This window comes from Sardina pilchardus, chromosome 12 (assembly GCF_963854185.1).
Source record: "Sardina pilchardus chromosome 12, fSarPil1.1, whole genome shotgun sequence".
Classification (NCBI taxonomy): Eukaryota; Metazoa; Chordata; class Actinopteri; order Clupeiformes; family Clupeidae; genus Sardina; species Sardina pilchardus.
Genome location: NC_085005.1, coordinates 18211503 through 18233708, shown reverse-complemented (window position 1 = coordinate 18233708; position 22206 = coordinate 18211503). Strand labels below are relative to the sequence as shown.

Here is a 22206-nt window from a genome sequence, read left to right as displayed (position 1 = left end):
ACTGCACCACACGGTCATTCCAGGGCACTCAAAACGACACTGGTGGTCAAGAATAATTCACTGACTCTGGGGCAACGGGTAGAGCAAGGGTCATGGGTTTGATTGAAGAGCTCTCCTTTTAAGAGAGAATGAACTTGGACTTTTACAGCCTGATTAAACACACACTGAAATTTACAAAGGACATGTTTGCTAATGGACGTGTTCACGAGATAAGCACATGCTAATATTCACACACCTGACGTGACCTTATAGTCCATACTGTAAAGGACAATCTACACTGAAAGGGTCTTATCATCTGCACTGAGAATGACTGAACATGTTTGCCAAATGATTCAGTTGCAGTGTCCAGTCATGAATGAGAGAGCACCTCTCCTGTGTAGGACCTTGGACCTTCTGTCAGATGACTGTGTGTGTGTGTGTGTGTGTGTGTGTGTGTGTGTGTGTGTGTGTGTGTGTGTGTGTGTGTGTGATTTCAATTCAAGTGTGTTTGTGTGTGTGTGTGTGATTTCAATTCAAGTGTGTTTGTGTGTGTGTGTGTGTGTGTGATTTCAATTCAAGTGTGTTTGTGTGTGTGTGTGTGATTTCAATTCAAGTGTGTTTGTGTGTTGACGCCAAGTTTATTTGTGTGTGTGTTCCCCAGATCCCCAAACCCACTGGTGTGAAGAAGGGTTGGCAGCGGGCCTACGCCGTGGTGTGTGATTGCAAGCTCTTCCTGTACGAGGTGCCCGAGGGGAAGTCCACCCAGCCCGGCGTGGTGGCCAGCCAGGTCCTCGACCTGAGGTCAGCTCAGGACACGACTCACTCACTCACTCACAAAGGCACACATACACACACTCACTCACATACCCCCCCCTCCCCCCCCCCCCCCCCCTCACACACACACACACACACACACACACAATCACACTCCTCACTCACACTCTCCACAGCCACACTTACACTAACACACACTCACTCTTACTAACATACTCAATCTGACACACACACACACACACACACACACACACACACACACACACACACACACACACACACACACACACACACACACACACACACACAGAGAGAGAGGGAGAGCCACTCTTACAGAGCCATGCTTACATTCACACTCAGTCCCGCACACAATACGCATTGTACAAATGCAGCTGTTGTTTAGTCTAATACGTTTGGTGGCTTCAAAAACAGAGTGGATAACTGACAAACCACGTGCCGAGTCTTGGGCTCAGTCACTGTGTTCTAATTGTGTGTGTGTGTTTTCCAGAGATGAGGAGTTCTCTGTGAGCTCTGTCCTGGCCTCTGATGTGATTCATGCCACACGCAAAGATGTCCCCTGCATATTTCGGGTAAGCTCTCAAGCATTTCCTGTCTCGACAGAGCTCGTCTGTGACTACCAAGACCTCACATGACCTAAAGATGGCAATCTCTCTCTCTCTCCCTCCCTCCCCTCTCTCTCTCCCATTCTCCCCCTCTCATCTCTTACTCATTCTCTCTATCTCTATTTTTTTTTGCCCTCCGTTTCCTGTTTCCCCTCCTTTCACATCCTTTTCTTCCCTCCCTCTCTTCCTCTCACTCACCCTCTCTCCCCCGCTTCTTCTCCCTCTCGTCTCCTCCTCTCCTCCTCCTCCTCGTCTCATTCCCCCTCTCTTCTTCCGCTCACCTTCTCTCCCTCTCTTCCCCTTGTCACCTTGTCACTCCCTTTTTCCTCTTCTTCCTCTTCATTTCGTTCGCTCACTCTGGCTTCTCTCTCTTCCTTTGCTCTCCCTTTCACCCCTTTCTCTCTCTCTCTCACTCACTCTCTCTCTCTCTCTCTCACTCACTCCCTCTGTCTCTATATATATCTTTCCCACTGCTTCCTGTTTCCCTTCTTTCACATTCTCTCATTTCTTACCTCCCTCCCTTTTTATTCTTTCTGTTCTCTTTCTCTCTATCACCTTTACTCCCTCCCCTTCCTTCTTTTCCTCCTTCTACCCCTTTCTCCCTCTTCCCCCCAAATCTGTACTGTCCCTCCTCCTCTCCCGTCACCTCCCTCCTCCTCACCTCCTCTCATCCCTCTCCTCTCTCCTTTACTCCCTCCATCTTTCAACCCCCTATTACTCCTCCTCTCCTCATCTCTCCTCCTCACCTCCTCTATTCTCTTCTCCCTCTCTTCTCTCTCCTTCACTCCCTCAATCTTTCAACCCCCCATTACTCCTCCTACTCCCCTCCCTCCTCTTCTCCTCTCCTCCTCCTCACATCCTCCCCTCTCTTCCTCTCCCCTCCTCCTCCCCTCTCTCCTCTCCTCTCCCCCCCCTCCTCTCCTCCTCTCCCCTCCTCCTCCCCTCTCTCCTCTCCTCCTCCCCTCCTCTCTCCTCTCCTCCCTCTCTCCTCCTCTCCTCCCTCCTCCTCCCCTCCTCTCTCCTCCTCTCCTCCTCTCTCCTCTCCTCCTCCTCCTCCAGGTGACGTCGTCCCTGCTGAGCTCCCCGGCGGGGGCGCGGGCCGTGTCGCTGCTGGTGCTGGCTGAGAGCGAGGCGGAGAAGAGGAAGTGGGTGGGCATCCTGGAGGGCCTGCAGAGCATCCTGGCCAAGAACCGCCTGCGCAACCGCGTGGTGCACGAGCTGCTGGAGGCCTACGACAGCAACCTGCCCGCCATCAAGACCATGCTCTCCGCCGCCGTCGTCGGTACGCAAGCCACCGCAGAGCGCCTGCACAGCGCAGTTGCGTTGTTTATATCACAAAGCGATATCGACATAGAACAGCAATAGATAGAAAAGCACTCAGAGACCTCCACCAAGCGAAAACATTACCGCCTCCTGGATCCAGACGGTGATACGGATCCCTTCCAGAATTGTATCGTATCTTTGGGTCATTTCAGCGTAGCGCATTGATTATGTCACAAAGCGATATCGACGTAGAACAACAATAAGGTGCTGTGTCCACCAAACGCGTTTTTTACGGCCAGAGCGCCCTCAACCTCCTTTTCTCTGCGCTTCGATAAGTGTTTATTGTTGCTAAGTTACCAAAACCAGAGACGATTTATAACGAGAAGTGACATTGACGAGCCCAGCGTTGTTCTAAAAGTTGAACAGATTTCAACTTTGAGCGCTCTGAGCGCTGCGGTAAAAAACGGTCGGCGCCGAGAGCTTTTTTCCGCCGAGGCCGCTCAGTGCTGTGAACGCTGAGCTACATAGACTTTACTTTGAAAATTGTCGCCGTCGGCGCAAAAAACGAGCTTGGTGGACACAGCACCTAAACTTTAAAGGGAACTGTCCGCATAGCAGCATTTCTGTGAGGGCTGTTGAAGGTAGAAGGTCTTTGCACTTGTTTTTGTATTTGAGCAGGCGATATACAGCGACGACACCACACCACAGCACCGCACAGCGTAGCGCATGGATTATGTCACAAAGCGACTTTCCACGTAGAACAACAATAAACTTTAAAGGGAACTGTCAGCATAGCAGCATTTCTGTGAGGGGCGTAGAAGTAGAAGGTCTTTGCACTTGTTTTTGTATTTGAGCAGGCGATATACAGCGACTACCTGTACACTGCACCACACACAGTGTTTATGTTTATGTGTGCTTTCCAGACACTTGTAGAAGTGTTTCAGTCTGTAGGTGTGGTAGGGTTGTAATAACGATGATTGTGTGCTTGCATGTGAAAGTCTCGCCCCCTCACCTCCCCTCTTCCTCCCCCTCAGATCGAGAGCGCATCGCCCTGGGCACAGAGGAAGGCCTGGTCGTGGTGGAGGTGACCAGAGATGGTGTGTACATCATGCTTGTGCCCGTGCTAATGCCTCATAAGCTCTCCCGTATATCAGAACATGTTCTTGGTTGCTATAAAAAACGAAAACACTGTCTACAGTATGTATGAAAGCTTTCTCTAATCCCTTCTCCAATTTTTCTCCCCCCTTCCTCCTCCTCTTCTTCCTCTATCTATCTTTCCTTCCTTTTCCTTTTTCTACTCATCAATTCCACCTCCCAATTCCTCATCCTCTTCCTCCTCCTCCCAATCCTCCTCCTCTTCTTCCTCCTCCTCCTCCTCCTCCTGCTCCTCCCCGGCGGCGGTGCAGTGATCGTGCGCGCGGCCGACTGCAAGCGGGTGCAGCAGATCGAGCTGATCCCCAAAGAGAAGATGGTGGCGCTCCTGTGCGGCCGCAACCGCCACGTGCACCTGCACCCGTGGGGGGCGCTGGAGGGCGCCGAGGGCACCTTCGACATCAAGCTGACCGAGACCAAGGGCTGCCAGGCGCTGGTGACGGGCACCCTCCGCCCCGGCGGCGCCGCCTGCCTGCTGGCGGCCGTCAAGCGGCAGGTGCTGTGCTACGAGATCACGCGCGGCAAGCCGCACCACCGCAAGCTGTGGGAGGTGCAGGCGCCCGGGGTGGTGCAGTGGCTGGGCATGGTGCGCGAGCGGCTGTGCGTGGGCTACCCGTCGGGCTTCGCGCTGCTGGCGCTGCAGGGCGAGGCGTCGCCCGTGAGCCTGGTGAGCCCCGGCGACCCCTCGCTGGCCTTCCTGGCGCAGCAGCCGCTGGACGCGCTCCACGCCATGGAGGTGGGCGCCAACGAGCTGCTGCTCTGCTTCGGCCCGCTGGGCGTCTACGTGGACGCGCAGGGCCGGCGCTCGCGCGCCCAGGAGCTCATGTGGCCCGCCACGCCGCTAGCCTGCAGTGAGTATACGCATAGACACACACACACACAGACAGGCACTCGGATGCAGAGCACTTACACACACACACACACACACACACACACACACTCAGACTTATACACACACGCCACAAACAGGCACCCACACATGTAGTACTCACACACACACACACACACACACACACTCACACTCAGACACACACACATGAACAAATTCACCTACTGTATGTCTATGTAGCTTCCCTAACTGCCTGGTCTCCCTGTTCCAGGCTCCAACTCCACCTACCTGACCGTGTACAGTGACTACGGGGTGGACGTGTTTGACGTCCACACCATGGAGTGGGTGCAGACCATCTCTCTGAGGAAGGTGAGCATCAGCCGGCTATGCCTGTGCTCTCTCTTTTAAAGAGGAACTATGCAGGATTGGCGATTTCATCTCTGGTTTCGGTTTTTCGTTTTCGCTTCGTTTTATGCTTGCATTTTCTCTGCAGAGCTTCCCCGACAGCTTTAGCGTGTATATTTATACATGTATAGGCTATATTTAGATATATAAATTGCAAGCGTGGTTCTTCGTCTCAGACTTCCAGATGTAAACAAGGAGCGATTGTCTCCTGCAGAAAGTTGCATAGGGTCTCTTTAAGGCTTTTAAATGGATCATAACAAGCGTCAGTCTAATACTCATGAAGTTACATGAATTAAATTAAAACAGAATGCTGACTGTTAGTCATTTAACTTTATCTGGAAAGATTTACTGTGCATGAAGTCAAGCAGTGGGAGTAAGCAATCATACTGTGGCATTATTGTGTGTGTGTGTGTGTGTGTGTGTGTGTGTGTGTGTGTGTGTGTGTGTGTGTGTGTGTGTGTGTGTGTGTGTGTGTGTGTGTGTGTGTGTGTGTGTGTGTGTGTGTGTGTGTGTGTGTGTGTGTGTGTGTGTGTGTGTGTGTGTGTGTGATCGATCTACTGATGGGTGTGTGATCTACTGATGGGTGTGTACTGGCGACTGACGGTGGTGTTTCTCTCTAGATCCGACCTCTGAATGTGGAGGGCAGTTTGAACCTGCTTGGCACTGAGCAACCACACCTCATCTACTTCAGCAACAACTCACCAGGTACGCACACTAGACTTGTAGTAAAGACCGCCTAAACCGAGACCAAGACACTACCAAGACCAGAGGGTATCAAGACCGAGACCAAGACGATACCAAGGCCGAGACAGACCGGGTCAAGACCAAGACAAAGTCGAGACGAGACCGAGACGAGACCAAGACCAAAAAAAAACCATACCTTGCATCAATTAAATAAGAGCAGCATACTAAGAGGTTCAGTCCCAGTTTAAATTCCATTTAAGAAGGTATTCTTTCAACTACAGACAGAACAATGCAGAGACAGAGCATGTGTGATTGTGAGCTCACTCTAAATGTTTTCGTAGACTGGGTGAGAAACTGCTGTTAGGCCTACTGCACTAGAGGATTGATCTGCGTAATTAGCTAAAATACACAGTAAGTTGACTATTTCATATTGATTTTGACATATTACACAATTGTCATATTCACTTAGCCTATCTTTATTGTCATTACACTGTAAGTCAAATGTAATGCCTGTCACTTTAAGAGAGTGATAGCCTAGGTTTCAGTCATGCTTTTCTCCTAGTCTAAAGTTATTAATATGTAGAAGTAGCCAAATGCTTGTTTTCTGTGTATTTCTAGTAGGACTATTAATACCACCGAAAAGATTGCGCTCTGTCAAGTGTCATCAGTGTGACTAGAACTTCGCGCAATCCGATAGAGACGAATGGTGCGCATTTTATCCGCAGATAATTTCTCTGCGCTGAGAACGTTGTAGACAGATATTAGACCTATCCCTGCTGCTGATCTAAAAGCCTAGGCTACATGCCTTAAATTTGTCTTCTAGTCTTCTGCCTCCTGTGGTCTAGTCACCAACTGATAATGAACGGATTGAAGTAAAATAAGAATGATTTTTGGCGTGACGTTGCTTGCGTCTGCGTGAGAGCATGAGATTGATGCTGAAATCCTGAGTGTCACGCCGAATGACTGAGAGTTGGCAACCCTTGTGTGGAAATTAAATGAACATAGCTCGAACAAAAATGACCCAAGCTAGCAGAAAAAAACACAACAGGTCCTGTGGAAAAGAAATTCTAATCAACGCGTGTCGCCCGCGACATAGCCTAACATAGCGCAAATGAGGGTTATTGACATGAAAATCACTCTAACCGTTTTCATCGAAAACAGTATAGCCTAGGCTATTTAACAGCAACATGAGATCTATTCGTATAATCCACCTATGGAAGTTTGGGCTATATTCTTATGCAGAAAAAATATTTTATCAACGGTGGATGGACAACTTTTTAAAAATGTCTTGCATGTTGCGCTGACACAATGTAGCTTAAACGCACGTCTTTTGTTGTCAGTAGTTTAACACATTTCTGCACATAGGCAGACGGATGCAAGGGAAATATTTTACATTTATTTAATTATTTTAATCACAAAAACGAACATTTGCATCAACTGAAACAGCCCCATGGATAGGCCTACCTATAATGTTCAAAATGTTCAATGCCTTATTGCGCTAATCTGTCCGAGTTCTTTCCTCGAACCTGATTTGTTTTTCTTTCCACAAACACCTCGGTACGCCGGAAATTTGTAGTTTGTTATTTGTTGCAAATCTCCCGACCACTATGTCGACCCGAGACGGCAAGACCAAGACAGTAAGACCAAGACAAGACCGAGGGATCCGAGACCAAGACAAGACCAAGACCAAAGACGGTCGAGACTGTGACAAGACCGAGACCTCGTAAAAGTGGTCTCGAGACCGGTCTCGAGACCAAGACCGGTCTCGAGACATACAACTCTAACGCACACAAGCACACACACACACACACACACACACACACACACTCCAACTGACCATTTGCACACTTTCATTGCTCACTTGTACTCCCTACATACATACATACATACATACATACATACATACATACAATCATGCATACATACATACAATCATGCATACATTCCCTGCATACAGTCCCTGGTCAGTCACAGCAACTGACTCCTTTGTAGTATGCAACACTAGAAGCATACTAGCTACACACATGTGGTCCAACTTGGCATATCATAGTCTCAGCTCTTGTGCGTGTTAGTATTCTCCTCCAGTATACATTTAAGCCAGCATCCTCAATGCCACAAATCCAGCCAACCCAGCCAGCCTTCCCTTTTAATTGTCTCCTACTCAAGTCCCCACTCTGCCACCAGTAAGCACTTGAGACGGCCTCTCCTCTCCTCTCCACTCCTCTCCTCTCCTCTCCACTCCTCCACTCCTCCCCACCTACCCTGCTTCACTGTGCTTGCAGTGTAGTCTGGTCCAGATCTCTGGTTTGGCCCTTCAGACGCACACGGCTCCCAGCCAGTCACCAGTGGCTGCTCTCTCTCTCTCTCTCTCTCTCTCTCTCTCTCTCTCTCTCTCTCTCTCTCTCTCTCTCTCTCTCTCTCTCTCTCCATTCCTCCTCCTCTCTCCCTCTCTCTCTCCCTCTCCCTCTCCCTCTCTCTCTCTATTCATTCCCCACCCCTCCCTCCCTATCCTGAGCGGCGGCTCTCTGGCTGTGTGTCTCTCCTCCTCCTCCTCTCCCAACACATTTCCTCGTAGCTCTTGGCCGATGGCCCTGCAGATAAAGGTGCCTCTGTTTGGTGTAAACCCAAGTGACCTCATTCATCAACACCTACTCTGTGTGTGTGTGTGTGTGTGTGTGTGTGCGCTCACGCACAGAGCCAAGAAGGGTCTAGGAGTGTGCATGGACGTACACACACACACACACACACACACACACACACACACACACACACACACACACGCACGCAAAACACACAACTGACACCTACACAACCACACAGACATACACATGCTCACACAGTATGAGTTGAATTAGACCACTGGACTGAACTTTATTTTTTCTTTGTTTCCTACTCTCTCTTTTGCCTTTCTTTCTCTGTCGATCCTTACTCCCCTTTTACTTTCTTTCTTTTTTTTCTCTGTTGCTCCTTTCTTTGGTGCATCTCACCATCTCTCTCTCCTCTCTCCATTCTCTTCTCTCTCTCTCTCTGCCTCTTCCACTCTCTCGTTCCCCCTTGTCCTCCTCCTCCTCCTCATCGCTCCTTCTCTCTCCTCTCCTCCTCCAGAGGGCTGTGAGCTGTCCATCCCCGAGACGTCGGAGAACAGCAAGAAGCTGATGGTGCGCACGCGCAGCAAGCGGAAGTTCCTCTTCAAGGTGCCCGAGGAGGAGCGGCTGCAGCAGAGGAGGTGAGAGGGCGTCGCCACGGCAACATCACGTCTCCCGGAGGGTCACAAAGCGACAGTGTAGTTTTTTTTTTTTTACCTGAAAGCAGAGCCCTATCCATCATACTCCTTCAACCTGGAAATCGGCCCGGTTTTCGTCTTCTGCCCATTTGGTCATTCTACATTATAACTTAGTGCACTCTCAGCAGGCAGACGGAAAAATATAAAAGTTCGCTTTTACATGGCTTAGGATACGTCAAGCACTGTCTACCACGACATTAAAAGAGAGGTGTCATGGCGACGCCCATTGTTGGCTGGAGAAAATCGTGGCTAGGATCAGCTAAATGGCGAAAAGAACGCTAGTAGTATGTCAAGATAATTGGAATCAAAAATGTTTTCACCAAAGTATTGACCATGCCTTATGTAAGGGATAACAGCCTCCGAGGTGTCCTCCTCAGCGGGGTTAATAGACAAGGGAGGCGAAGAACTCCCCGACACGTGGCGGAGGGGAGTTTCCTCTGCCCACGTCCGCCGATTCCGTATTAAGTGATGATGCAATAATTGGATAATAAATTGGCCTTCCGGGTCCAACAGCTTTCAGAGCCGCTCGTTTTTCTCCATAAACAGCAGAAATAAACAGTTCACCAAATAGCAGTTTTTAATTGGTTGTTTTTGTTTTTCCTTGGCGTCTCAGAGAGATGCTCCGAGACCCAGAGCTGAGGTCCAAGATGATCTCCAACCCGACCAACTTCAACCACGTGGCGCACATGGGACCAGGCGACGGCATGCAGGCCCTCATGGACCTGCCTTTGGTAATGGGATTGCTCTAATTCCTATTCCCTGTTCAGAAACTGAGCCATAATGGCCACTTCAAAATGACAACCCCCAACAACAACAAGCAAGAGCCAAAATGGCTGACTCTGAAAATGATACGTTCAGCTGGGTTGTAATGGTACACACATAGACCTCCACCCTCACCTCCTTTGAACCTTCTCAGCATGACTTTCCTCCTTTTTTTGGATGCCATTTTCTCACTCCCTCTGATTATTACCCTTCTCCCACCTCCTGCAAGACACACAGACCCTCTTTCCTCACACTCTCCTCCCACAATCTCTCCTTTTCTCCTCTTCTCCTTTCTCTTCTCCATTTCCCCTCCCCTCCACCTTCCTCGCCTTCCTCCTCTTTCTCTCTCCCCCCTCCTTTTTTCTCTCTGCCCTTTCTTCTTTATCTCTTCCTCCTTTTCTTTGTCCTCCTTTCTCTCTGGCCTCTTCTTTTTCTGTTTTCTCTTCCTTTTCTCTCTCTCCTCTTCTTTCTCTCTGCCCTCTTTCCTATTGTACACTTGTCTTCCTCTCCTCCCCTTCCGCTCTCTGTGCCTCTACCTTTTCTGCTCTTCCCTTTTTCTCCTTTCTCACTCCTCATTCTCCTCCTCTCTCTGCCTCTACTCTCTCCTATACTCCCTCTCTGCTCTGCCCCCCCCCCCCCCCCCCACCTTCCTCCCTCCGTCCGTCCGTCCGTCTCTTCGTCTCTCTCTCTCTCTCTCCTCCTCTCTCTCTGGGGCTGCAGCAGCCGAGTGAGTCTCCCTCCCCCTCCTCCTCCCGCCACCACGCCCTGATCTCCCCGCCGACCAACTTCGAGCACGTCTACCACCTGAGCTGCGCCTCAGCCGGGCTCTACCTGCAGAAGGAGCCGTCCTCGCAGACGAGCCTGCCGCAACTCTCCTCCTCTTCCTCCTCTCCCTCCACCTCCTCCCTGGGAAGGGTAGGCCCGCGTACCCCCCACCCCCACCCTCCCCAAAGCCCCCCCCACTTGAACCCTCAAACCTCAATAACTCCCCTCCTCTCTCTGGGGCCTTCAGACACAACGCTGCGACTGTGCAACTGGGCTTTGATGACCGTTATTGTTTCCAAAACTTCATATCTTCAGTGCATGGACAAAAACGATAGCATTTGATATTTTATCGATCAAACAACTGTCATAATTAGTCGAGAATATCAATCAAACAGATTAATTCGAAAATAATAGTTAATTGCTGCCCAAGCCGCTTTGTACCTGAAAGAGCCTCTACACTACTTCCTATCTTCTTATCTTTTTACTTCCCTTTTCTATCTGTATCACGTTTTCCCATCAGTCTTTCCTATCCCCCTTTCCCACCAATCCCACTCTCTTTTGTCATACCATTATGGCTTTCTCCGTGTGTGTGGGCCGTGGGTAGATGATCTGCCTTCCCCCCTGACTGTTTGTTTATTGCTGTTCTGCTTACGCTCTGTGCTCTATTAAGACTGCCTAATTTCAGACATTATTAAGCGATCATACACCTCCCCATGGACTCAGTGTGTCTCGGTTGAAATTGTCTGTTAGATTAAAATATACCCTTAGATTAACAATTGCAACAGGTCGACTAATAAATACGAGTGTTTAAAATGCTTCTTGGATTATCTGACTACAACTGAACAGCACTAAATACAAGTAATAAGCGACCACCAAGACACAATGTAAATTGACAATTTTGCCCCTATATCTTTTGAGATACATCCCCAATAACGCTAATGAATATGCCGTTGACAGTGTGAATACACAAAATCTAAACGCAAGCTTGCCAACAACATCTGTATACACCTTGGATACATGTGTAAACATTGACCTGTCTAGACTAGGCCTGTTTGATCAATCAATTTTAAATCGTAATCGTGATTATGTATTTAGGAAGATGTTAAAAATGTGAAATCGTAAAATGGACTTTTCACTTAAACTAGGGTAAATCCCAAAGAGATTGTTTTTTTGTTTCTTTGTTTTGTTTACAAATTTCGGGATTTTATTTTGGGCAAAATCAAACAGCCCTAGTCCCGACTGTCCACTTAGCATCAGTTCGCCACAGACGCATTTTAAACAAAAGTATGAACAACATGCTCTCAGCCTTCCTGATTCTTCTATTAGAGATTTCTCTATCGAAGTGTGGTAGCGTAGCTCCAGTGCTGGTGAGCTCCAGTTGGGTTTCAGCCAGCGTTAGAAGGATCCAGCACCATCCAGCGTTGCTCAGTCCAACAAGAGAGAGCAGCAAGAGTAATGTCCTGTTGTGTGTTACATCCGCTGTGGGCCAATTTGCTATCTGTTTGTCTATATGAATGTTGTCTTTCAGAAGTTTTTGAATGGCTTGAGTTTTATTGTACAGATCACACTGTGCTGCTGTGTGTGTGTGTGTGTGTGTGTGTGTGTGTGTGTGTGTGTGTGTGTGTGTGTGTGTGTGTGTGTGTGTGTGTGTGTGTGTGTGTGTGTGTGTGTGTGTGTGTGTGTGTGTGTGTGTGTGTGTGTGTGTGTTTGTGTCTCACTTTGTTGCATATGTCTATGTGTCGGTACAGAGTGTGCACTCTTCCCAGGAGGACCCAGCCAAGGATAAGCCTCGCCCACTCTCCAGCATCTCCCGACAGCAGAGGAGCAAGACCCACATCACACGCACCGCCTCTGGTGAGACACACACACACACCACCCCCACATGCATTCACACACACTCACACTCACTCTCACTCTCACGCACACTCTCACGCACACTCTCACTCACTCTCACACACACACACACACACACACACACACTCCACATGCATTCACACACACTCACACTCACTCTCACTCTCACGCACACTCTCACTCACTCTCACACAAACACAAACACACACACACACACACACACACACACACTGCCTTTGGTGAGACCCTCACAGATGCACTCCACACGCACATCCACATCTTCAAGCCTGGAAAGACTGCATTTGAGAATATATTTAAGGTGTTATTATATGTATGTGTGTGTTTATGTGTGTGCATTTGATAATATATCCAACGTGTATATGTGTGTGTGCTTTTGTGATTGCTCTGCAGGAGGAGGGGACTTTGTAGGCGCTGGCTCGTCCCGTAATATATCTGACCCAGACGGTGACTTTGATAGAGAGGTGAGTGTGTAATTCACCCCAGTCCCACTGGGTGGCACTGTCTCAGCCGGTGTTTGTATATACGCCCTCGAAACACCCACTCACTCGTTTTAGAGCATTTTTGCATATAGTCATTTATCAGATATTTTTTTATTTAAGGCAACTTAGTAATTGCATGTCTGAATATTCATCCCTAATGTGTAACAAACCCATGACCCAGCAACAGGAACTCGGATAGGACAAACAGAGCTTAGAGAGGTTTGGGCAGAGGAGAGGTTTTGTCCCACTTCTAAGAGTGAGAGCCAGTACACGGAGTGGCCTAGTCATGTCAGTGGGCCCCAAGTGATTCAGCAGGAGCAGGGAGTTGTTATCAATTTTAAATGCCCTAGTAGTAACATTGTTATTTTTTTTCCTGCTCGTCCCCCCTGAAACTTTTTGCGTCTGCTCTATCTTTTCCTCCTGTTACAGTATGTCCCTGTCTCGACTTAGTTTCTCTCTGTCTGTGTGTCTGTATATTGCTCTCTTTTTCCGTCCATCTTTGTTGTTCCCAATTGCTCCCATTCTTCTTCATCCCCGGTTTGCCCCCCCCCCCCCCCATTTTTTCTTTCGCATTCTCTTCTTCTCCTCCTTGGCTCGGTCTCTCTTTCACACTGTTCTCTTCGTCTCCCTTTCTCGCCATGAATGTTAATAATATTGCCAAAGAAATTCAATGTGTACAATGCAACAAAATGTAGAATGTGAAGAGTACTATTTTTTGACATGGGTTAGTCTACTGTAGGTATTAAGATACAGGGCACTGTGGTGCAAACTGCTACAATGTACTACTGTACATACAGTACCACGGTCAGGTCAAGACATCATTTGAACGATAACATGAATGATGAACCTCTCTCTCTCTCTCTCTCTCTCTCTCTCTCTCTCTCTCTCTCTCTCTCTCTCTCTCTCTCTCTCTCTCTCTCTCTCAGCCTGACTCGGACTCCACCAAACACTCCACCCCTTCCAACTCCTCCAACCCCAGCAGCCCTCCGAGCCCCAACTCGCCCCACCGCAGTCAGCTGACCCTCGATGGGCTCGACCACGCCCTGGATGGCTGAGGACCTCTGGCCCACACACTCACAGAAACACGCAATCAAACACACGCACACACACAGACACACACACGCTCACGCTCAAACCTATCCCATGCAACTAGGAACATTAAAAGTGCCAAGAGCAGACTCAGACTCCCATGCTACCACGAAACAAAAAAAAAAAAAAACGAAAAAGAACACGCACACACACACACACACACACATACACACACACAGACACACTGCACCTCACCACCCAAACCTCCATTGTTTTACTTTGATCCTATTTGTATTTGTTTGTGAGGACCTCACCACCACATCAGCAAGGTTGGAAAAAAAACCCAGACAAAACATAGAAAGCCAAGTCTTGTCTGTCACTTGGATGCAATGATGATATTAATGCTGGTGATTGGGCTTGAGTGCAGGGTGGGTATATATGTGTAATGATATCTTTTACTGTGCTGCAAACCTAAGGCAACCATTTTGGAATTGTCAGCAGACAAAAGAAGACTGTCCTTTATTTGCAGAGGATCAGGTTGTATTTTAGCCTACAGGGTCAAATAATTGGTGTTAGACTTGTAAGAGAGAAAATAATTCCATGCCATTTTCCTGTGATGTTTTTTCTTTTTTTTTTTTTTTTAATTTAGTAAAATGCAAATATTTAGAGAAGTACTGCAGAGAGCTGAATCTGCATCAGGATGTTGAGGTTGGAGACTTCCAGAGAGAGAGACACGTCCTGGTCTGTCCCTACCACTGCCTGACCACAGCAACAGCTCAAAGCAAACAGAAAGAAACAGAGGGAGAGATGGGGAGCAAGAGACTTGAGGTTTTTTTTTTTTTTTTAACTTTTCTCCTGCGGCGGTAATCTCGTCCAATGGTGAGGAGAGGAGGCCGGTGGTCCGTCACGAAACTACGGAAAGCGGAATCGTGGGACGAAGAGGAATGCTTTCCTACCCCAGGCCCATAGGCAGGACCTGACCTGACGTCACGTGACCGGCCTGCATCAGTGGTTCTGAAATGTGTTTCAGGATCTTCCTTCCGTATCTGGACTCTGGAGAGACTAGAGCACAGAAGAGACTGAACAGCTAAATGATCGATGTTTACCAGACTCCGGGAGTCTGTGGCATTCATTCACCAGACTGGAGGTTTTTAGCCAAACCCAGTGGGCACTTTTATTGCATTTTTGTTGTCTCTCAATTATACAGTTTCACACAGCCTTTGTAACATTCATGTTTTAACCTTAGGTAAATTTGCCACGATATATCAAGCCGTATCATGTGAACGAGAGGGAAAAAATGGGGGGTTAAAGAAATTACAGAGGAAAAAAAAAAGACTTCATATGAATTGAAGACAGACTTTTATAGATGATGCAACTTGTTTTAAGAAAAAAAAAAGAATAAAGAGAGAATGGACCACACATGCACACCCATATACACACACACATACACATACACACACACACAACCCATAGGATTTTAAACTGCTACACTCTTCAGCTGCTGCTGCTGCTGCTGCTTAACTCTGTGTGCTACATTTTAAGGCTGGTGCGATACCCCCTACCCCCCTCTCTCACACACACACACACACACACACACACACACACACACACACACACATACTCTCCCACCCCACCCTGCCCAACCCTCCCAGAATCTGCTCACTACCAACTTCATTGAGCTCCATGAACTTCACATGGTGTCCAATAATGTAGAGGCAACATGGGACGGACTCTCACCTCTATACGTATATATATATATATATATGAATATACACTTAACCCTCTTCACAAACCACCCACCCTTACCTACATTGTCTGATGTTCACAAACACTTTGCTTTTGAATTTAAGAAGAGAAAATAATGGACAATATTTCTAATATGTTGGGTTTCGTTTTTTTTTTTAAGTCACACACACATATACCCACATTCACGTTATCGTGTGCCTTCATGGCCCTACCACGTTACAGACTACAGGCTGCAAACAGGCTGTCCCCTTAAGCATTTAAAGTTGTCTTTGGATGACTGACGGCAAAAAAAAAAAAATCAGTTATTTCATTCCCCCTCCCCTCCCCAGACTTTCAGAAACACTGTATGAAACTTGCACATGTTTTAGTCCAAGGAAATTCTCTTGATTGTTTTTTTGTGCGTGTGTGTGTGTTTGGGTGTGTGTGTGAGTGAGTGAGTGTGTGTGTGTGAGTGTACTTAATGCCCTACCCTACTCAACCCAGCTGTTCTTACTCAAGAGAACAGGACTGATTTCCTCCGTATGTACACTACTGCTTTTTTTTTTCCTTTTAAAAAAAAAATCACAAGTTGGAATCTTTGTAATTATTGAATTGTTAGCCTCATAAATTTGAACAAACAATAAAAAGAGTATCTGTTGTGCTTCTGGTGTGTGGGCTGACTCTCATTACTGGTGTATGACCTTGCGTGATCCTCTCTCAGCACAGCCATCACTCACATTTGGATGTGCTGGAGGTGTAGCCACTTTTTTAGTGCATGTAAGCATATAGGCCCCTTCTCAATCAATCTCTCTCCTCGATCCGGCAGGCTCGTTCCCACTGATCTACTGTATAAAGAACGCTGGATAGACTATCCCATTGTTGCCGCCCCATCATTCTTTATCTAGATCAGTGGGAACGAGGACCGAGGAAGGAAGGGAGGATAGATAAAAAGACGAATGAGAGAGGCCCATAGACACCCTGTTCCCCCGTGGTGTGTGTGAACCATTTCATATTTCATGATCCAATCACATCACCATTAACTTCTGTCTTCACATGTTTATGTCATTTGATCCCATTGTTTGCTTGGTGAGGTAGCAGTTTTACCTCGGGTCTTATACCCTTCCTATTCCCCTCCTATGCTCCTCCTTGTCCTCTTCCTCTGACTTAAGTTCACCTCCTTGTCCTTGTTGTCTTCTCCCTCTCGCTTCTTCACCTCCTTGTCCTCTTGCTCCTACTTCTTCACCTCCACATCCTCTTCCTAGGCCTCCTCTAATTCTCACTCTTCCTGCTACCTCCATTGTGCTCCACACGGGCATCTTCTCTGTGCCTTATTTTCACTGCTTAGGCTGATTGCAAAGTGAACTTAATTATCTGAAATAGTTTTCATGATGTGACCGTGTGCCAGACAGTTGGCAAAACAGCGTACATAATAGCCATACGTGTATATGATTTTGCTAGGAGTGTGTTGGATATTTAGAAAGTGGGCGTAAGCAGTGAGTTGCTTTTAAAGTTCTACAAAAAGAGTGCTGTGCAGTGAATTGTGCCTACAGTTTTGCGAAGTGTGTCTTACAAAATTGCAAACTGTGCAAAGTAGTGTTTGTGCTTTCAGTGTTGCTAACTCAGTGAGTTATGAGACATGAGTACACTGCAGGCTACACCTCCTAAGCATAAACATCACAGACAACACAGATACCATGAAGGTAATTTTATTGATTTTTAAAAAGAGGAAATAGTGCTGCGAGTAGTAATTACACTGTACTACATGAAATGAAGTGAAATGGACTGCATTTGCAAAACACTTTAGCTTGCTCAAGAAGACCAATGGCAGAGGCTGCCATGTAGGGCGCCAATCTGTGCATCGGGAGCACTTTAGGGTTCAGTGTCTTGCTCAAAAAGGCTGACGGCAGAGGCTGCCATATACAGTAAAGCGCCAATCTGCTCATCCGGAGCCCTTTAGGGTTCAGTGTCTTGCTCTAGGGGACCGATGGCAGAGGCTGCCATGTAAGGCGCCAATCTGCACATCGGGAGCACTCTAGGGACACTTCAACATGGTATGGAGGAGTCGGCCTTGTACCCGCAGCCCGTAGTACAGTGATGGTGATCTCTAGTTGAGGCAGCAAAGGGACTTGAAGAACCTGTGAGCAGAAAACAAGACATGACCAACATAATCATGCACAAACACACACACACACAAACACAAACAAAGACAGACAGACAATCTCTTTCCCCTGGTCATACTGAGTCTACAAATCACTTTAAGACCCAGCCTGAATCCATCTACCCCTTACAGCCTCCACAGACACACACACACACACACGTCAACTCCAGGGACAGGCTACTATAAAACATCCTCAAGACACAAGTTAGCCCTCCAACACAAATACATTGACACACACACACACACACACACACACACACACCTCTTCAGACCCTTCTTCTTGGGTTTGCTATTCATGTCCTCTTTGCTCCTCTTCTCCTCCTCCAGGTCCACTGGCCCTCCAGACTGAAATGAGACCATCAGTCAAATATAGCTCCAGTGAGCCGTGTGTGTGTGTGTGTGTGGAAGAGTGTGTGTGTGTGAGACTCACCTTCTCTGTCCCGAGCAGCCTGTTGAGTGTGCTCTCCACCTCATTCAACATCAGCTCCTGCCTTTTCTGGAAATTTCTCTCCAGGTCGTCCAGCTGTTCCAGGACCTGGCCGAGAATCTCCACATCGTGCGCGGTCGCCTGGCGCTCCTTGACCTGCGCATATTTCGCCCGCGCCCTCTCCAGGACGACCTGTGAATGGCAGGCGCTCTGTGCCACGTGGCAGAGCTCCTTGTGCCCGGAGACTTCGGCGCCCGCTGATGCTGCTGTTGCGGCGCTATCGGCCGGTACAATCCTGCCACTCTTCGGCCTCGTCTTCACCAGGCCTTTCAGGACATCACCAAGGCGACGCAGCCACATGGGCAGGCTCTCCAGCCGCCCCCCCTGCCGGTGGCGTTCAGCCCAGCGCTCCTCCTCACGAAGGCGCTTGCGGAGCTGCAGCTCGGCGGTCAGTTTGTCCTGCACGCCGTCCAGGTGAACGGTCACCTCCTGCTGCAAGCTGGCCCTGTTGCTCTCCAGCACGCACTCCAGCTCTGCCCAGGCCTCGGACAGGCCGCCACCGCTTACGGCCGCGCTCTCTCCCCCAGAGCTGCTGACCAGCACAGGGGCGACCGGCTCCACACCTGCCCTGGGAGCGTCGTCCTCATCCAAGCTGACCAGGGTGAGGTCGCTCTCGGTCCTGTAGAGGGCCGGAGCGCTCATGGTGACCCAGTCGTGGTCAGTTGGGGTGCTGAAGAGGCGGTCCGTCTTCCGGCAAGAGGCCACCTGGGGGTCTTCCCAGCACTGCAGCACGGGACGGGCAGGACGCGGTGGAAGGTCATACATCTGCACCTACACACAAACGCACGCACACGCACACACACACACACACACACACACACACACACACACATACATACACTCACATAGAATTTTACTCATTAGTGAGTTATCATGGGAAGGAATACAGAGTATTTCACAACGACACCCTATGCTTAAAAACAAACACCACATGTACTGTATAATGAAACACACACACACACACACTCACACACAAACATCCACACAGGCATACATATACACATACACACACAAACATGCACACACACCTACCTGCCACAGAGAAACATAAAAATGAAGGTGTTTTACCATGACTGGGGGAGAGACCAGAAGTCCAGAGTTCTGGACAGCAGGGTCGGTCTTCAGGGTACTTACACACCTGCTCTCCTTAAGGTCCAACTCAAGCTACACACACACACACACACACACACACACACACACACACACATACTTAAGTCATAGAGCCTGGCCAACGTACATTTGACACAGCCATGTGCTTATCTGTAGTACTGATATCCTCTACTCCTCTCTATTCTATTCTACTCCCCTCTCCTCTTCTCTAACCTACTCTCCTCTACTCTGTGCTGGACTCTCCTCACCTCACTGCAGCTGGACACATCGCTGAGATAGCAGTCACCACAATTCCCTTTCTCAATGGTAATGGTGCTGCTGTTACTCTTGTGGTCATCCTTTTCATAGTAAACACACACACACACATACACATACACCTTAGTCACAGTAAACACGCATATTTATCCCTCTGTCAGTCCAGAGACACAGACAGACAGCTGTCACTGCAATCTATGTCAGGTGTAAGATAAAGGTCAGATAGGGGTCATAGCCCCAGCCTACAGTACAGCCAAAGATTGTCTAGTTACTTTATAAACCGTCTCTGCTACAGCAGTCTCACCTCACTGTTGCTGGAGGAGTTGGACAGGGCGCAGGCGGCCACAGATCCAGATGAGCCGCCGCTGGTGCTACTGCTGCTGCTGCTGCTGGTGGTGCTGGTCTCCTCCTCATCCTCAGTCTAAACAAACACACACGCACATATGAGCACACAAACACACACACACACACACACACATTAATTGTACTACCTGTTAAAAATGAATCAGGTAACCAATCAGGTTCTAGCGATGTGTGTTTAGCCCTCGTTGATATGTATTGTCGTTGATAGCCTGTCACATTCAGATCTCTCGTCTGCACTATGGGTCAGACTGTCCGTCTCTCCTACCTCAAAGAGGTCAAAGGCGTCTCCAAGGTCAACGGCAGGGTCGGTCCTCAGGGCAGGAATACTGCTCTCCTTAAGGTCCAACTTAGGTGAAGAAACACACGCACGCACGCACACACACTTAAGTCACAGAGCCTAGCTAACCTACATTGGAGTAGATTATTTCTCCTAAGTGGGTAGTGGGTTATTATGGGAAGGAATACAGTGTATTGCAGAAGGAAACCCCATGCTGAGAAACAAACACCAGATGTGTGATTAAACGAACACACACACACACACACACACACACACACACACACACACACACAGACACACACAAACACACACACACACACACACAGAGACACACACACATACACACAGACAGAGGCCTGCCTGCCACAGAGATACATTAAAAGTGAAGGTGCTTTACCATGACGGAGGGAGGAGGAACAAGATAGTTCTGGACAGCAGGGTCGGTCATCAGGGCACTATCACACCTGCTCTCCTTAAGGTCCAACTCAAGCTACACACACACACACACACACACACACACACACTTAAGTCAAAGAGCTTGGCCAACCTACATTTTATACAGCCATGTGCTTATCTCTAGTGCTATTAAAGGACTCTATTCTACTTTACTCTATTCCACTCCCCTCTACTCCACTCCTCTCCTCTATTCTTCTCTCTTTTTCTCTCCTCTCCAACCTACTCTACTCTGTGCTGGACTCTCCTCACCTCACTGCAGCTGGACACATCACTGATGTAGCAGTCACCGCAGTTCTCTACATCAAAGGTGCCGCTGCTCTTGCAGTCATCCTCCTCATTCTAAACACAAACACACACACACACACACATTCACACAAACACTCTTGATTAATTGACACAGCCTGCATTGGAGTTTTCATTTGTATGCTGGTCCTAATATGGTTTTGGGTCTACTCTAGCTGTTCTGCTATGTGTGTTTAGCTGTTCTGGCCCTGATGTGGTTCTGTAGTGCTGTGTGTAGCCTATCTGGCCCTAAGATGGTTAAGCTGCAGTGTTTGGTGTGTGTCCTACAGGGCTGAGTTTGCGGGAGACACATCTGCAGTGATTGTGTATGTGTGTGTGTGTGTGTGTGTGTGTGTGTGTGTGTGTGTGTGTGTGTGTGTGTGTGTGTGTGTGTGTGTGTGTGTGTGTCTGTCTAACAGACCGGCCCTGTAGGATATACTCACAGACAGTTGAGTTGGGATAGGACGGACATGGATAACCTAAACAATGGAGTACATTTGTGTTTCACAATGAAAATAAACAATGAATATGAGAATAGCAAATAAACAATAAAGTCATTCAATCAATATAATAACAATAATGGCATGGTAAGGTTACAGTAGCCTACATTAAGGAGAATAGCAATAATAACATAACAATATAACAAAACAATAATTACAATCTTACCTTTGCCCATGAAAGGTTTTGATCTGCTTGCTCACTCATATTAACCTGTGGGTGAAGTGGATTTATTTTGTTAGAAGTGAACTGCAATGAATATGCAATGTGCTGAATTATTACGTCATAATTTGTTACCATGGAATCAAATGGCTACGTATTTCTCCGGGGAACCAGAAGAGGTTTAAAGCGGAGCTAGCCTAATCAAGGTTCTTTGGGAGAACTATCTGGCGATGATAAAAATAATAATAGCCTAATAATAATAATAATAATAAATATAGCTGCAAGCAGCAATGTGGGGGCCAAGCAGGCAGGACAAAAAGGCCAGAGTTGCCACGGTAACTCAATGCTGTTACATCAGGTATGTAGTTTTAAGCAGTCACAAGAATTTTGATGTCAAACAACCCAAGATTGCCCGAGATGCGAGCCCACTTCCTGTTTGGCGGCTTCGCCCCCAATTTCGGTTGGCTGTTGCGGGCGAACTGTTTAAGATATCGTTACGAAAAGCAAGGGATATGTTAGACTCGGACTGAA

At 48.0% G+C, this 22206-nt stretch overlaps 2 protein-coding genes and 1 long non-coding RNA gene across 3 annotated transcripts in view; 1 reads left to right on the top strand and 2 right to left on the bottom strand.

Moving 5' to 3' along the window:
- cdc42bpb (CDC42 binding protein kinase beta (DMPK-like)) overlaps window positions 1–16288 on the top strand; it is a 97321-nt gene extending 81033 nt beyond the window's left edge. Inside the window, exons 25-36 of the mRNA XM_062551456.1 lie at window positions 641–780; window positions 1262–1343; window positions 2436–2658; window positions 3674–3736; window positions 4046–4642; window positions 4892–4989; window positions 5646–5730; window positions 8815–8935; window positions 9606–9723; window positions 12268–12373; window positions 12785–12855; window positions 13800–16288. Coding sequence (XP_062407440.1) covers window positions 641–780; window positions 1262–1343; window positions 2436–2658; window positions 3674–3736; window positions 4046–4642; window positions 4892–4989; window positions 5646–5730; window positions 8815–8935; window positions 9606–9723; window positions 12268–12373; window positions 12785–12855; window positions 13800–13928 — 1833 coding nt within the window. The 3' untranslated portion in view covers window positions 13929–16288. The remainder of the gene's footprint in view (window positions 1–640; window positions 781–1261; window positions 1344–2435; window positions 2659–3673; window positions 3737–4045; window positions 4643–4891; window positions 4990–5645; window positions 5731–8814; window positions 8936–9605; window positions 9724–12267; window positions 12374–12784; window positions 12856–13799) is intronic.
- A 1082-nt stretch (window positions 16289–17370) lies between these two features.
- LOC134098418 (uncharacterized) lies at window positions 17371–18393 on the bottom strand. The gene is made up of 3 exons (XR_009941033.1): window positions 18216–18393; window positions 18048–18130; window positions 17371–17762 (listed from the first exon to the last, which is right to left on the bottom strand). It is a non-coding gene; the product is annotated as an uncharacterized LOC134098418 (long non-coding RNA).
- Window positions 18394–18489: 96 nt separating this feature from the next.
- Window positions 18490–21720, bottom strand: LOC134097380 (uncharacterized). The gene is made up of 8 exons (XM_062550264.1): window positions 21682–21720; window positions 20983–21072; window positions 20266–20346; window positions 19942–20058; window positions 19631–19720; window positions 19341–19436; window positions 18571–19043; window positions 18490–18538 (listed from the first exon to the last, which is right to left on the bottom strand). The coding sequence occupies exons 1-8, from the start codon at window positions 21718–21720 to the stop codon at window positions 18490–18492; spliced, it is 1035 nt and encodes a 344-aa protein (XP_062406248.1).
- Window positions 21721–22206: the final 486 nt, after the last annotated feature.

Coding starts and splice junctions, on each gene's coding strand:
- LOC134097380 (XM_062550264.1), bottom strand. CDS start 21,720: ATGAGTGAGCAAGCAGATCAAAACCTTTCATGGGCAAAG. Junction 20,347..20,982: donor ATGTGTCCAGCTGCAGTGAG/GTGAGGAGAGTC, acceptor TCTTCACCTAAG/TTGGACCTTAAGGAGAGCAG. Junction 19,437..19,630: donor ATGTGTCCAGCTGCAGTGAG/GTGAGGAGAGTC, acceptor GTGTGTGTGTAG/CTTGAGTTGGACCTTAAGGA.